A 17,627-nucleotide genomic window follows, 5' to 3' on the forward strand; every position below is an offset into this window, starting at 1 on the left:
GCCTCTTTCACTCTAACTTTATCCTTTAAAATCATTGAAATTGTCGAATGTGTCAATTTCAAGTCACATGCTATTTCTTTAACCGTTTTACCAGCTTCATAGTCTTGTATGATTTTTATTTTCATTTCAAGGTCGATAGCTTTCATTCGTTTAAAAATTTCTCCAGATGATGCCATACTTTCTTTTCGTCAACATCTATACTATTTTGGGGTTACAAATATGTAAAAAAAAAAAAAATAATAATAATGACGTTACACAGTGACTGCTTGTAGGAATGAAAATGACTAAAAAAGCGCATAGCAAGCACTCAGTGCGCATGTCACCATTCGTCACTGACCAACCAAGAGGATTCCCCGTATTGCAGGTCGAAAGTCAATTGGTGGAAAGTGCGAGTGGTCGTTAAGCAAACAGGTCATAAAGTGAGGAGTACCTGTATTGTTATTTCAAACACATTAATTTCATGTGTAAATGTAGGATGACAGGAAATGTTGAACATACCTAAAACAGAATCTTTTTCAGGTTATAGTACTAATGACAAAATTTTGACATGAAGTGTATAATGTGTCAAGACCTAAGTACAAATATCAAATAAATACTTTCACAAAAGATACACATATAACAAAACAAGTGCGCATTTATTCAAGAATATAACCAAAGAAAAAGAAAATCGGGTTAGAATACAGCACTGACAAGACCGCTTGGGAGGTGCAGCAGTAAAAACTGCTCATAATCAAGAAGATGTAGGTTCGATTCTGGCCCCTTCCAAGAATTACTGCTTTGAGTAGATAGCTGCTTTTATCATTAATATCATACAATAAAAACATACATTTGATCTGAGTCTGTAACAGATGGTGTAAATTTATGATACTTGTAAAGGTTAGCTTTTTTTTTTTTTTTTAATAAAATCAGTTTTATTCTCTTACGTTCACGCTCCCCCCACTTCTACATGTGCTATAACAGAGGTGAACTCTGAAGAGGATTCTACATTGGAGAAAGAGAACAGAAGTCCTCCCCAACAAGAAACGTCCAGTCACACATAAGAACAACGCAGCTGCACCAGGCATAAAGGCAAAAGATGGCACCGTTTGAATGCAGCAAGAGGACGGGCGTCATCCTACCAGCAAATCTGACACACACCTGTCCTTCAACGAAGCAGCAGGGCATGCCGAGCTTGCCAAGGTTGTGCAAAGTCCTGTTTGTGATGGTCTTTATATGACAAACATTTATATGTTACTTATATAAAAGCTACATCGAATGTTGTTTACTTCATGTATATTTATTTACTTATCTTCCTATAGCATAAAGTCAAAACTAGACTTTAGGGCTTCCTGTGTTTTTCCTTATTTCTGAACCACACAAGCAATCATGTCAGTATTGACCCATGTCAAGCTACGGTGGTGTTTGGGGGTTGGGGCATACGGGTAGTATAGCAGGCTGCTTGCGCTGATCGATGCATTTGCAAAACAAAAAAGACACTAATGGATCGGTCCGAAGGCTTTAAGGATTCTAGTGTTAATATGTCATATCTAGATAAAGCAGAATAAAATACCTTGGCAATCATCTGCCTTGGTTTTGGACAGGATCATATCTGGAAGCTATATCAATGCAAAGGTTATACAATTCAACAGTAAAATGTACATACTGTATATGTCAATGTATCCGAGATCAAAATAACTAAAATACAATGATAAAGCTATTTTTTTTTTAACAAATATGTAAGTCAAATTACTGGAGCCAAAAAGCACAAGTAATTCTGTTCTTTAAGTTGCTGATATGGCAAAAAGAACATTCAAGTACTGAATGTGTGACTAACATGATGGAAAAATACAGAATTGACATATACTTAGTTTGTCTCCAATTTTTTATTGGAGTTTTTCATACATACCTGTTAACCATACTGTACAACCACGAAATCCACTTCTTGTGCCCACAACTTGTCCACGCTTGTTTCTGCTCACATGATGTGCTTGATATGTCACATTGGTTGCACGCTGCATTCCCTTCAGATACAGAACATACATATAATTAGAATAAACTTCCTTTGGGACAAAATCCACCTTCTGATCTAACAGTTCAGTTAAGAGTAGACATTATTTTTTAATTCTAACAAAAAAAAATAATATATAATAAAGAAAGAAGAAAAAGGTTCCATTCAGCAAGTAAATATTTTATTATTAATTCTTATAAAAGTTAGACTATATTGCTTATCAGTTCTGTAGTTTGCAACCTCAAACACAGGACTACTTGAAGTGAATCTGACATTACTACAAAAATCATCACCCAGTGACAGCATTATACATAACTTAAAGCAGCTAGGCAGGTAGTAGTAAATACATTGTTGTTGTTGTAGTTAAGAGGTAGAACATATGCAACTAAATGTTTAAATAGCTTTGGAGTAAACCTATTGGTGTGTATTGGAATAAGAATAAACAATGTTGCAGTTATATCAAAAATTAGTCAGTGGTTAAAGAAAATCCAATTAATTGAAGCCTCATTGTCACAACTGGATAACTGAAAGGGGAAAGCTGAATCAGAGTTCACATATGCCTAGTAACAGTCATCTTACAGTAGTGTCACAGCACTCCTGAGTTATTCAGTGCATCATACCTTGTCACAGAACAAGAATCAAGTGCAATTCCAGTGAATTTAAAAAAATATAACAACTGGAAAACTAAAAATGTCGTCTGGTGTAATGAATCCCAGTACCTTTCAAAGAAAAGCCCAACTCATTGTGTTCTTGCCATTTTTTGGTCCTTCCACTAGAATGTCAGAATATAATTAAACACTGTTGAAGATTAATACAATTGACTTTATTTATTGTGATTGTGTAACTTCTCTGAATGGGCTTTAGTACCATGAAAACGCTTCATTTGCTAAAACAGGAAATCACTTTAAACAGCCAAAGCTGGAAATGTCTTTAAATATCTAAACAGTTTTAGTAACATTTAATTCAACTTAAAAACAATGTAATTTCTAGTCAGTAGATCTCAATTTATTGGAATGGAGTAGAAATAAAAGATTGGGTTTGACACTGGCCAACACCCTTGTAATGCACATTAACAACTTCTGGATTGCTTGACCTAACCACGTATAAGAAAGGGTTCCTTTAATGTGGGAAGTGACATTCTTCACATCTTCTATAATGCTGTGAAGGCCAGTGCGATTTTCTACACTGTGGTATGCTACACTGATAACATCCAAGACAGAAGTTTTCTTTCTTTTAAATTTTCTTCTTTGTTTAGAACAAAGTGCATGTGTATATTAATTTATGTATTTATTTAAAGCAGGTATGTAAAAAGCCAAATTTCCCCCGGAGAAAAATAAAGCTTTATATCCAAGGATTTTTCTGGGAACAAGTAGGGCAAAATTTAATAATAAATAGGTGCATTTAATAGAGTAGTCAGGCAACATATAAATTGAAAGAAATGTCTGTGATAATGCATTAACAAAAATATGATGCTTACTGTTATTATTGTAAATTAGCCTGTCTGGTAAGAAATCAGTACACTATGAACATTAGTCACATGCACTGGCTCACTCTCACAGCTACTAACTGGGTTCACACTTATCCTACACAGGTATTCTGAGAAAGACGGCCTTGTAAATATAGGGACTGCACACAGAAAAAGCAGGTAGAGAGAAAGAGAAACATACAGAATTATTAGCACTGATCCCCAATTAGGAAAAAGATTCATGTTCCATAATTGGTTACCATGACATAAATCATATAGGCCAACTTATTTAATAAAAGCTGTACAAATGGTCTAAACATTTGAATTATTGTTTAAAAAATTTAAAATCATGTTTAAAAATGTGCATTTCAAAGGTGAATGGGCTATATACACCACAAAGATGACAAAGGGCAGAGGCTACTTTTGCAAGAAGCCTCCAGAAGGAGTGCATGTATATATTTTGCTAGTTGGACAAGAAAGTAAGAAGATATTTTGATTAGAGCCACAAATCTATCCCTAGAAGATCAAACAAAACCACAATGTAAAATTTTTCAGCATCTGGATGCACTGAAAACTTAAAATACATCTCTTACACTTCAACAGTTTGCAAGTCCATCTACACAAACTGTTTCAATAATAAGACATGGGATTGCATAAATGTATATGATTTTGTATGGTATTCATGTTTGGCTGGTTAGGTTGTATTTATTTGATGCTGTTTTGCATATGTTATATAATAATCATTCCATTAATCACATTCTATTCTATTCCATTAATCACATCATAACCTGATAACCATTTTATTTGTCCCCAGAGGGAAATTTGGCTTTTTACAGAAGTTCGATAGGCCGATAGACAGACCAACCGACACAAACCAGAATGACTATAAAGGAAGAAAATTAAAAAGAATAAAACTTCTGACATGGTGGTCACACTCACAGTCAGGCATTATGCAGACGTATTGCTGTTTTTATAAAGGAGCTCCAGTAGCATTTCTTGAAATACTTCTTCTGAATAATTTTGTTGGCTGCACATTCTCAGTGTTAGTGTGCCAAAGAGTGGTTGTCCACCATTGTTTATAATGGCACTCCATTATGTTTTAACTCTCTCCTTTGCAACTACCTCATGGAAGTTCTGAGTGTGTCCTATAACTGAGCTTGCTCTTTTCATTAGCTTGTTGATTTGGTGGGCCTCTCTTCAAGTTATTTACCAGACTAGCATATCACAGTGTAGAAAAAATATCACACTGGCAATCACAGAGTTATAGAAGATGTGAAGCATGTCACTTCCCAGATTAAAGGAACACAGTATCCTAAGAAAAATGAGCCTGGTTTGCCCCTTCTTATATAGTTCCTTTGTGTTTAGAGACCAGTCCAACCAGTCATTAATGTGGACCACCTTTACATCCACTACATGGACAGTGAATGGACACAGAGACTCTTTGGTAAGTTAAAAGTCAATAAGCAGTTTGTTGGTTTTGCTGATGTTTCGATGCAGACAATACTCTTTGCACCAAGAAACAAAGTTCTCAACCTGACTCCTATGCTAGGTCTCATCTTCTCAACTGATGCACCCCATAAGTGCAGAATAATCTGAGAATTTGTGCAAGTGACATGACCTAGTGTAGTATTTGCAGTCATAACACATCTAACAACACAAAGTTCTGCAAGGTTTCCCCACCAATGAAATCAGTGGCAGGTCGCCAAGTATTTCAATCAACTACCTTATAATCCTTACATCTCCTCTACCTAGCTGGGTGGGGAGTAAAAGCATGGCAGCATCTTATCTTCAAGTGATCTGAATTAATTGATCAAGTCACTGTAAATTCTTTAAAAGGGTACACTTCAGTCAAGAGGTCTATGGTGTCCGTTTATTATCATATTATGTCATTATTTACATTTAATGACTCCCAAATAAAATCACCCTCACTTTACTGTACATGTGTCATTCAATGCATGTTTTGGAATCAGTGAGAAGTCTCAGAAATATTCTTACGATTAACAATGCCATTCACTTGTAGTAACACCTACAGAGGCAATATTTTAGGAACCGTAGTTCTTAAATTTGATGTGCCTTCCGTATAAAAGTTATTGCGAGTTGTTTTGAGATGTAAATCTGACACTGCCAGATTCCCCATCTCCAAACCAAATGCATTCCACCAACTCTCACCTTTTTATCACCAAAACAATAAAATTAACTTATAATATAAAGCAAACAGTTTTCTGATCTCCAACTTATTATATCAAGTCAGAAAATGTACTGCAAATAAAAATCGGTTTGCATTTTTTGTGGCCGTGCCTTTAGTGAATGGATTTCAATATTTGTATGTATCCCTATCTTGTTAAAATGTTTTTATTATACAGTAGAACCTCTGTATCTGCAGGTTTGACTTCTGTGGTTTCAGTTTGTAGCAGTGCTACTATGTAAGAACTTCACCCTTGCAGGGGCTGCTGGGGTCAAAGGAAGTTAACACTAGAATTACCAGAGCCTACGAAAAAACTCGTAATTCCGTCCCACCTTAAACTGCTTCTTAAATCCCTTCACACCTCTCCGCCAGCGTCCTTTGTTCTCTAAATGTGCTGATAAAGAGAAGCTAGGAGCAGCCGGCTATTCCATCCCCCACCAATTTAGAACGTGAACGAACTTCTCCCAGCTCATGCCTTGATTGAGTATCTGGGAGTGAAGTGGAGTTTTAGAGTGGAAATAATAGATCATTGTTTGGAACACACGCATTTCATGTCTGTTCCGTTTCTACAGTAATCTGTGTCAACACATTGTTAAAACAGAAACTTTTTTTATATTCTAGTAGTAGATGACAAAATGTAGGCATAAACTATATAATGTATGAAGCCTGAAGTCCAAATAGCAAAGAAACATTTTCACAAGAATAACACAATTGCACTTTTATTCAAACATATAACTGCAGAAACAAAAAGCCGCCTTAACATGCGACATTGACACCAGTTTACTGTAACTGACTCCGTGGTTCAATAGACTCAGCCCCCGCTTAGGAATCAAGGGGTCACGGGTTCGATCCTGCGCCCCTCCGTTTTGAGAAGTAAACTGCTCTTAGTCTTACTGTTTTAGAATAAAAGCATACATTTGATTTCAGTCTATAACAGCCAGTGCAATTTATGATCCTTGTAAAGGTTAGCTTTTTTTTTTTTTTTATTCACTTTTCACTCTCTCAGTCGCGTTCAGAATCAATCCATACAACCCCATCTGACACGGCTGTTTTCACTAAAGACGCGCTATAGCTCTGCAGTGTACCACGATGCATACTAACGCCCCCCCCACACCCAACCCCAGGTTCTGACACACAAACGCTGGCGAAGCTGTCTTCTTCGTATCTCACCGTCACTTGCTTTTCTTTTTATTCAGTTTTATTGAGTGTTCCTGCCAGTCCCGCATGTTGCTGTATGCTGGATAGAGAGAAGTGTGTACACTGCTTCTTACAGGAAAAGGCGATGGAAAAAGTGCACTTGAATAAAAGTGCACTTTTGTTATACTTTTACACCAATATATGTTCCTGTGTTTGAACAACACGGGCAGATGGGGAGTGTCTGATGATTGCATATAGCGCCGAAGTTACTGGTCTTTACCATTCTTTCCTCTGCATGTCCTGGAGTACAAAAGAAAAAGCATACAGCAACATGCGGGACTGGCAGGAACACTCAATAAAACTGAATAAAAAGAAAAGCAAGTGACGGTGAGATACGAAGAAGACAGCTTCGCCAGCGTCTGTGTGTCAGAACCTGGGGTTGGGTGTGGGGGGGGCGTTAGTATGCATCGTGGTACACTGCAGAGCTATAGCGCGTCTTTAGTGAAAACAGCCGTGTCAGATGGGGTTGTATGGATTGATTCTGAACGCGACTGAGAGAGTGAAAAGTGAATAAAAAAAAACAAAAAGCTAACCTTTACAAGGATCATAAATTGCACTGGCTGTTATAGACTGAAATCAAATGTATGCTTTTATTCTAAAACAGTAAGACTAAGAGCAGTTTACTTCTCAAAACGGAGGGGCGGAGGATCGAACCCGGACCCCTTGATTCCTAAGCGGGGCTGAGTCTATTGAACCACGGAGTCAGTTACAGTAAACTGGTGTCAATGTCGCATGTTAAGGCGGCTTTTTGTTTCTGCAGTTATGTTTGAATAAAAGTGCAATTGTGTTATTCTTGTGAAAATGTTTCTTTGCTATTTGGACTTCAGGCTTCATACATTATATAGTTTATGCCTACATTTTGTCATCTACTACTAGAATATAAAAAGTTTCTGTTTTAACAATGTGTTGACACAGATTACTGTAGAAACGGAACAGACATGAAATGCGTGTGTTCCAAACAACGATCTATTATTTCCACTCTAAAACTCCACTTCACTCCCAGATACTCAATCAAGGCATGAGCTGGGAGAAGTTCGTTCACGTTCTAAATTGGTGGGGGGATGGAATAGCCGGCTGCTCCTAGCTTCTCTTTATCAGCACATTTAGAGAACAAAGGGCGCTGGCGGAGAGGTGTGAAGGGATTTAAGAAGCAGTTTAAGGTGGGACGGAATTACGAGTTTTTTCGTAGGCTCTGGTAATTCTAGTGTTAAAAGGAGGGCAGGGGGGCAAATAGGGGAAAGTTTTGTTTGTTTTGGTGTGTTGTGTGTTGCATTTATCTGTTGGACTTCCTGCCGTTAATTCTGCCATATATCATCATTGTGTCCTGGATTGTATTTGTTTGTTGGGGTCTGGATTGTCTGTCTACCTGTATACTGTATACTGAGGACTATGTTTGGATTCACTGGCTTTCCTGGAAGAGTGGAGTGCTCCTGAACCATCCATCTGTTGTCATCCTTTCAGCAACTACCAGTAGGACTGTGTTTTCCATTCCCTTTCTACATACAGATCACTGGACTCAATCTTGTCACTTCTCATCTCATCCGGTTTGGTTTTTTCATGAACTTTGCTATGCGTTTATTGTGTTTATATGTTAAATGTAATATCGCCAAAGGGATCAGGGGTGGTATTATTGTTTTCATTTAGTTCATTGAATTTCATTATATTCTTTATCATTTAATGTTCCCAGCGTGCTTTATTTGGTCTCTGTAGTATGTGTGTGTGTGTCGTTCCAAGGCTGGGGTTGTCCCTGGTAATCCACCACTAAAATAAATAAATCACCGCCACATTGACGGTGTGAATCTTAGTGGCACTTGACCGCTACAAGTTACCTATGATTTGCTGTGGCCCGGAAATCCCAAGTGGATATTTCCAGAAATAACCTAAACTATCGCTACATTCAGCGCACAGAATGTAGGAGTGTGCCTAGGAGTCAGACATCATTTTTGCCGTGGTCTTCGCCAGGGGCAGCTGCATAGAGCTGCATGGCTTAACGAGCCTGGCCAGAACGCCCCTTTGTGACTAGATCCGGGGAAGCAGCCATGGGAGCCACGCTACGTCCCTCGGAACCTTTGTTGGCAGCCCCTCTGGTTTGCGTCGGGGCCACTTTCGTGGAACACTGGAGCTCATCTTGGTTGGGCTCCGTGGCCTCCGTCAGGGGGAGATGCATGGCTTAACGAGCCCGTCTGGACGGGAGCGCAGCCAGAAGTAGGTCAATGAGCACCTGCAGCATATCCAGGTGGACTATAAGAGGAGCCTGCAGCCACTACTCAGCGTGCCAGAATTGGGAGGAGGTGGATGGAGCTGCCCTGGGAGGAGTGGGAAAGAAGAGTGATTTGGGGCAATTTTTCTTTGTATTTTGGGACTGTGTTGTGCCTGTGGGGTTTACAGGGAAGACTTGCCCCACAGGTGAAGAAGAAAAATAAATCTTTGTTTGTTTTGCCTGTGCCTCTGGTGTCAGTCTGTGTTGGGTCAGCGCCAACCAAGCACCAATCTCACAATGTATAGTTCGCTACTATCAGGCATTCTATATCACCTGTGCATATGGGGGTTTTATTGTAATTCAATGAAAGACTTGTACGTAATCCTTTTTTTGTTGTAAAAAGGAGTTATTTGCATTATATCATAATTACTAAAATTATTTCATTATTTATCAATGCAATGTCTCTAAAAGGGGAACCCTAAACCCAGCCAGAAACCATTGCCACCCACTAATTTTCTAGGTCAAATTCATTTTGCTCAGAAATGTGGTAGGCTGTGCTTTGATATTACAGGGAAATTAAATTAATTTCAAATAAAATTCAATATTACAGGAAAATTACATATTGCTTGGCGGAAAATTTTTATTACTCTTTAATTTAATATTAAATATTGATTTTTGTATCAATATACTGCTGCTGGATTATGTGAATTTCCCCTTGGGATTAATAAAGTATCTATCTATCTATCTAAAATGGAGTGCCTTATATGTTTGGGGTGGAAGCTATCACTTCTCATGTAGGTCCATCTTTTTGTTGGTTTATGAAACACAGAAGTTACAAGGGTGTTATCTTTTAGTAGAATGGTGGTGTCAAGAAAGTCGATTTCTGTTTTTGTGGGTGGAAGGAATTACATTCGATATGAAAATAGAGTACCACCTTCTCATTGGCAGTCCAGATTATGAATATGTCATCTACTGTATGTAACGGAGATACAACATTGGTTTTAGGATGCACATTGACATAAAATACGCCTCCAATTTTGCCATAAATAGGGTGGCATAGTGAGATGTGAACCGATAGCCAATTGCGGTCCCCATTTATTGCAAGTAGAAGTCTTGTCCAAATCAGAATAAACTGTGTGTCAGAGTGAATTTTATCATTTGTATTACCTAGTCCGTGGATAAATCATGTTGTTTTAGGTATGTTTCACATGCAAATACAGTATGTGGGGGATGTTTGTGTAAAGTGCCTCAACATCCATTGTGACCAGTTAGGTTTCATATAGCAAACAGTTTTTGTAGGAAATTTATGGTATCTTGGATGTAGATGTTTGTATTGTGGGCGAGTGAGTGGTTTTAGGATATGCTCCACCCATCCTGAAACATTTGCTGTAAAGGAATCAATTCCTGAGATTATAGGCCTTCCTGGGTTCCCGTCTTTGCAGATCTTAGGAAGCACGTAAAAGTAACCCATTTTGGGGTTTTCTGGAATTAAACTATTTACATGATTCCTGTTGTCAAGAGGAAAGCTACTTATTATCTTTTTCTAGTTCCTTCTTGTAGAGATTTGTGGGGACTTCCTTGTAGTTTGCAATGATGCATAGTATTGAGGACTGTTTACATCTCTCTGACTGATACAGACAACCTAACTACAGATCCACACTGTACGGAAAACTCATCAACATTTTCAAGACTTTGATAAACAGTTATCTTTTGGCCTGATCTGCCTCGAAAGCTTGCATATTGTAATCTATTAAGTTAACCAATAAAGGGTGTCATTTTGCTTGACTTCTCATCACTGTGCCTATGAAAAGCAGGTTGCTTAATCTAAGAGAAGAATGTGTTGGGACTCACAGCTTATGGCGGCAGCATCAATGATAGAAACTAACATTGGATATGGCACAATCCATTGCAAGGCACAAGGTCAGGAAAACAGATCACGATTGACCACTAGCAATAGTTCACTTAAGAACCAAATCAGGTCAAAAGTGGTCTGGAAATACATAGCTGAAAAAATATGGTTGTCAATTTAGAAAATTTGAGGCATTTTGAGGCAATTGGCAACCACATTCCGACCCTGGTTACCAAGAACTACTTTGGAAATGCATTATTTTTCCAGCCGTGGATGGGATATGGCTGGTTTTCGCTCATTATGAATAATGGGCAGTTCGATGTATAAAATTGTTAAAATTGCTTGATGGTTTAACAATTAAAATAAACTGCAAACTGTGTGGAAGTCTGTTGAAGTTTGTGAAGATGAAATATATACTACATTACAACTTTTTTTTTTGTATCGTGTTCTTCAACCGAGTACAGGTAATAGACATTAAAATACAGTAAAAATACAGAGAAAAAGTTAGAAAGTGATTAAACAAAAGAAAATCAACAACATCTGTCCATTAAGTAACTGATATAGTATGGCTAGTTGACAACGAAGGAGATCAAAACAATGGAGATTAAATTCACTAACTGGAACGTGTGCTGTGGAAAAGTCAAATGTGATGGAACTAAACCGAAGATTTTGCCATTATCAATTTAATAAGATATTTAAGATTACGTCACACAGCAAATTACACTGACTCTCAACAACTCCCATTACATGAGAGGTAAAAAAAAATTGTTCTTTTTTTGATTGATTATTCAAAGTACTGCAATATTAATAACATTCATTAAATACCAATATAATTTACTAATAATAACTTATCTGAATACAAGATTCAAAGATACATATTTCAGAAACCCAATAAAGGAACAAGCAAAAGAAATGCTGCTGAATATTTTAGAAAAAAGTAAAGCAGAAGGTGAGAAGGCAGACATGATATGCACAAGGACTATGTGTATACAAATTATCACCCCCTCTTAAAAAATATTCACATTTTGTTGCTTTGGAGCCTAAAATGAAGTCACAAAAATATTTATCCAGCTGTATTTATTCAATGCAACTTATAACAGCCAATTGAAAGATATAATAGCAACAGTTCAGGAAAAAATAAATAAATCAGAATAAAAAAATACTTGTAATCTCAATCAGGTGTAACTAATCACCTTCTTCACTGCATACCAAACTAATTGGCTTCCAACTGTTATCAACTATAATCATTCTGATTAGCTCTGCAAAAAAACAGCTTTTCCTAGAGCACTCCAGTGCTTGGAAGTGCAACAGAAAGCAAACAATCAACTTCAGGTGGCAAGCCATTGTCAAAAGATCAAAGGGATAAAGTTGTGGACAGGAACTAATCAGGAGATGGATACAAAAAAAAAATCTCAAAGGCTTCATCAATGTCTAGGAGCACAGTAAAGTCCATAATCAAGAAGTGGAAAAAGTGGTACTACTAGGACTCTTTGCCAGATCATGCTCTCCCTTCAAACTAGATGGAAGAGGAAGGAGGAAACTAGTTGAAGAGACTATCAAGAGGCCTACAGCAACTTTGAAGCAGTTGCTGAACTTTTTGCAAAGAATGGTCATTATATGCATGTGACAACAATATCACAAATGCTCCAAAAACGCCACTCGTCAGGAAAGGACACATTAAGACTCAACTGAGGTGAATGTTCATGCAAGGCCTAGTCAGAGCCCAGACTTAAACCCTATTGGAAAAATCTATGGAAGATTGTAGTCCACCAACGGTCACCATTCAATTTGACTGAGCTTAAACAGTTCCATAAAGAAGAGTGGGCAAATACTGCACAGTCTTGATGTGCAAAGTTGGTAGAGAAGTATCCCAATTGACTGGCCATAATCAAACCAAAAGGTGATTCTACAAAGTACTGATACAGGGCATGATCCTTTAACCATCTTAGTGATTTTTTTTTTTTCTCTGAACTGTTACTACTATATCTTTCACTTGGCTGCTGCAAGTTGCATTGAGTAAATACAGGTGGAGAAATATTTGTGCGTGTGTGTGTGTGTCTTAGTGCTAGGTGGTATACCGGTTCATACCGAAAACAGTTTTTTATTTTTGCTATGATATGGATTTTTCTTATACCGCAATACCGGTTTAAATTGCCTAAACAACGTTTGAAACGTTGTGCAGCGGGAAACTGTTTAAGGGGGACCATTTTCACTGCTACACCGCTAAACAAGCATACTATAGAGTACATGCGTTAGTAGAGGTATTGCGCGGTGAAAATGGACAGAGAACATTCCGAAACTGAAGCTGTAGCAGACGATAAAATTGAACATGATGACACAGAAGAACGTTTGCTGGGCAAAGGAGTCACGTTTGTTGTCTGGAGATACTTTGACTTTAAAACGTCGGATGTTGACCATTATGTTTAAATGTGTGAATACTGTTTCTATACTACTGGATAATACTGCAAGCCAGTTGTACCTGGGTACTGTGTAATAGTGTGACGACATGTTGACTTTATTCCCGTAATTTGTTATTAAAGTTGAACATCATAAACTAAAGTTCATCTTAAAATGAATATTTAATTTACTAGATTTTCTCAAACCTCGTCATAAGTTATGTAGCACATTAAATGCTTTATGTTGTGTTCCCGAAGCCATGTTAACCGCTACTGCTTCTTAAACTGACTTCCTCTTGCACTAAGAGGAGGCACAGACAGCACACAGAATACATTAATTTCATGATATTCCTGCTCCCTGAACATTTAGAATGCTAAGATAAATACAGTACTTGATACAATTTTCATTATGAAATGCATTAAAGTATGTATTAATCATGTTGGGGGCAAGGTGGTGTGGAGATTGCACTGCTGCCTCGCAGCAATGGGGTCCTGGGTGTTCCCTGCTTTTAATTTGCATGTTTTTTCAGGTGGGTTTACTTGGCGTCCTTCAGTTTCCTTTCAAAGTCATGTAGTATGGCGGGTTTTGTTATGCTATATTAACCCTGCTAGTGTATGTATTGTTCGTATTCACCCTGCGATGTGCTGGCGCCACGTTCAGGATTTCCTCCTGCCTTGCACACAATGCTTGCTGGGATGGGCGCAACCCTAAATGGACGGCATAATTAAATATGTATAATGAAGATTTTTTTTTTATAGTTCTGAACACTCCATGGTCTAAGTTTATAACTAGTTTTAATTTCACAAGGACATTTATCGTATGGCGATTGGTTATGTGGAGAAAGAAAAAGGAAGGATAGGAACTGGGGTTTTAATACATCAGAAAGAGACAGCACACATGCAATAAAGAAAGCCCGCTCAGAAGAACATCCATTGAATTCTGTGTTCGTGTCTTCAACCACCAGATCACGAACCCAGCATTTACACAATATTTAAGTTAAACATGTGCGATACCCATTCATACATCCAGCTTTTTGGGACCTCGTCACATCTGCCATAAAGTTCTCTACACTAAACGTACACCTGGGGACCCCTTACTGCGAGGAAGAAGCACTACCACCTCATTACCGTGCATGTTTAATACCCGTTTTAATGCATTTCATCATGAAAAATTATCTTAGCATTCTACATTATCAGAGAGCAGGAATATCATGAAGTGAATGTATTCTGTGCGGCGATCGCTGCCTCTTACTGCAAGAGGAAGTCGGTTTAAGAAGAGTGCAGCGATTAACAACTGGGTCGGGGAACACTTAAAGCATTTAATGTTTGGGTTTGAGAAAATCTAGTGAATTAAACATTGATTTTAGGATGAAGTTTATGACATTCTACTTCAATGACAAAATTGTTCTCATAGTTTAAGTGGAAATGTCGACTTTAATCTCAACATATAGTTTTTTTTTCTTCAGTGTCCGTATTTTTTTTCTTCACTGTGGCCCTAATACGATTCCGTAGGGCTATACCACAAATAGCATTATAAATGCAAGTTGCAGTTTTATTATTTATGAATATACCTTAGCTTGAAGCAAGGTCCACATTAATGCACTTTGCCTTAATGATGGTTTAGTTGGTAAAGATGTCATCACCAAGTTGCACTTGTTTTACTTTATTTTTATTTGGTGAATACTGTGTAATGCACCTAGGCTTGAAGTCTTAGAAGTAATAGTATTATTACTGGAAGTTGCACTATTATTTACTTTATTGTTATTATTTATTAGTTTAAATATTATGCAGTTTAATGATGGTAAAGTTGTTTAAAAAGTCACTTTAACATGTCAGTGGACAGAGATTGTTAACATTAACAAAGTGTAGTTGGTTTACAAAAAATATTTACTATTTATTCCTTTTCTAAGACATTGTTCAGTGCAATAAAACTTTTGACAAGTACCTCAGGATATTTTACTAAGTCTAAATGCCTCTTTGGATGGTTGAAAATATGCTGTCAAAATTTTAATAAGTTGTTTGCAAATATTGTTCAATAAAAAGGTTCTATATTTTGATTGCAACTGTCATGCAATGTGATTTCTTCTCTTCATTAGAGCCACCCCCTCGAAAACTATCACTTTATGGGGCCAAGCAAACCTGTATTAATACTTGTGTGCACATTAAAATGTTTTTTGTACAATGTATAATTCTCATGACAGTGGAATAGGTTATTCTTAGCCAGTAATTGCAGTGGAAATGTGGTTAACATCCACTCATGCATGGCGAAAAAAATACCGTCCAATACCGTGAAACTGGTATAATTTTGAAAAATACCATGATATAGAATTTTGGTCATACCGCCCAGCACTAGTGTGTCTTCATTTCAGGCTGCAAAGCAACAAAATGTGAATATTTTGAAGGGCGTGATTCTTTTCTATACATATTATATATCTTCATTTATATAATATTTGCTATAAATAATCTGTTAAAATAACATTGTATTTCACCAATCCATCCTTTTACAAACTCATTTATCTAAAGCAGCGTCATGGTGAAGATGGTGAAACCTAACTCAGCAAGCTTTGGGCACAAGGCAGGGACAATCCCAGGAGAGGGTACCAGTTCATTGCATCTTTCTCACACACACACACACGCAACCAAAATGTACTAATCCACTTTGACTCATTATGTGGTTCCTTTCTATTAAAGGTTTACTCTGGTAGTTTTTTCCTGGAGAAAGAAAAAAAAAACATTTCCACTGGAAAGGCTTTGTTGTGGCACTCAGATTCCACATCTTAAATATATGTGAATGAAATAGCTTAAGTTTAAAAAAAAAACCCTTTTCACAGTAGGTATCATTACCCTATAAAACTCTGATCAAACTGTGAATACTGTGCAGTTAAAATGCTGCAGTGTCTTAAATAAGCCTTATCAGACAGTCTTCTATAGCATGTTCATATCTACTATTCCTTCCACCAGAGGGGACACTCATTTCACAGTTAAACCTTTGCTGTAGAAATGTGTATTCGTGTAAGCTGCTTGCAAAATCAACACTGTAAAGCTGAAATGTTTCAAAATGGATTTTAAAAGGCTGTAGAAAGTCTTCATTATCAATTTTATATTTAATGTTCCCCTCCATCCTATCCACTGGAGGGGAAACTCATTTACACAGGTGAGCCTTTGTCATTGAAATGATGAACACTGGACAACTAAAATTGAAGTAAACCTATTCAAAAGAATCTAGCAAGTCTATGGTCACTTTTTTCTCCCCACTGTGCCCTTTTGTTCTATCCAATGGAAAGGACACTTATTGCCGTAGCTGGAGTAGAATTGTAGTAATGACTGCCCGTCTGCTGCTTTCAAAAAAGAACACCAGCTATTGACAATTGTGTTTTCACAACCAATGGGATATCAGAGAGACCATTAAGGAATTGAAAGTTGCAGGTGTTTCTGCAGCACACTCGACTAGAATCACTTGCTCAGCATAAAAATGTGGTGCCCAAGGAGAACACAAAGATCTCAGGCAGACTGAAAACTAAAAAGCAGGGAAAGTTAGTGAGTAGTACCAAAATATGAATTACCTTTCAGATTATCCAACTCAAATTTGCAAGTCTCATCAACTACAGAGACAACCTTCAATTGCATGTTGAAAAAACAGTGGAGGTTACAGTCAAGGAACTGGAAAGCCAGTTTGAAAATATATAGGGTAATCACAGCAAGGAAGCTCACAGGGGTCTAAGATTATTTGTTGCTTTCAGTCTTTTATCATGATTCATGATCAGATCACTTAATCACTTTTGAAGAAAATGAGATTGATTTTAATTAAATGGCATCAAGAAGTCTTGTTGAAGGATGCATGTGAGGTCAAGGCTGTACAAACAGAATGGACATGGCTAAAAATTCTGATTAAAGGACAATTCTCAGACAAGTCTTACAACAGTTTATGGGAAGTCTTATTGACAAAACAGATTTATTGTATAGATTCCCATGATACTCTACATCTTGTTGAAATCATTCTTGTCCTGCCTATTTCAGCAGCCCAGTGTGAATGTGGCTCTTCAGTATACCACAGAATAAAAACAAAAGTGGGAAACCCATTCAATGGCTCAGCCTTGGAGGAATTAATCAGAATCAGCACAGAACGCCCATCACTTGAGCAGTTTTCTGAGCCCCATTCCAAACACTGGCTCACTGCAATTAAGAATAAAAGAAGACCACATTACACTGGATGACCCTCTGATAGTGACATTCTGATGGTCAGTTGCAAACTCGGAGCCTGAGTATTTTACTTTTCTTAATGGCCATTCCCTTTTTGGGGGTTGTCTTGCTGTTGCCTCTCAAGTACACCTGCTGTCAGTTTTCCTCT

General features: G+C 37.5%; 1 protein-coding gene across 2 annotated transcripts in view; it reads right to left on the reverse strand.

Moving 5' to 3' along the window:
- Positions 1-17,627, reverse strand: part of papss1 (3'-phosphoadenosine 5'-phosphosulfate synthase 1) — a 109,345-nt gene that overhangs the window by 76,423 nt on the left and 15,295 nt on the right. For both annotated transcript variants that reach the window (XM_039759216.1, XM_039759217.1), the window contains exon 2: positions 1,886-2,000. In XM_039759216.1, the coding sequence (XP_039615150.1) occupies positions 1,886-2,000 (115 nt within the window). The remainder of the gene's footprint in view (positions 1-1,885; positions 2,001-17,627) is intronic.

This window comes from Polypterus senegalus, chromosome 7 (assembly GCF_016835505.1).
Source record: "Polypterus senegalus isolate Bchr_013 chromosome 7, ASM1683550v1, whole genome shotgun sequence".
Taxonomy (NCBI): domain Eukaryota; kingdom Metazoa; phylum Chordata; class Cladistia; order Polypteriformes; family Polypteridae; genus Polypterus; species Polypterus senegalus.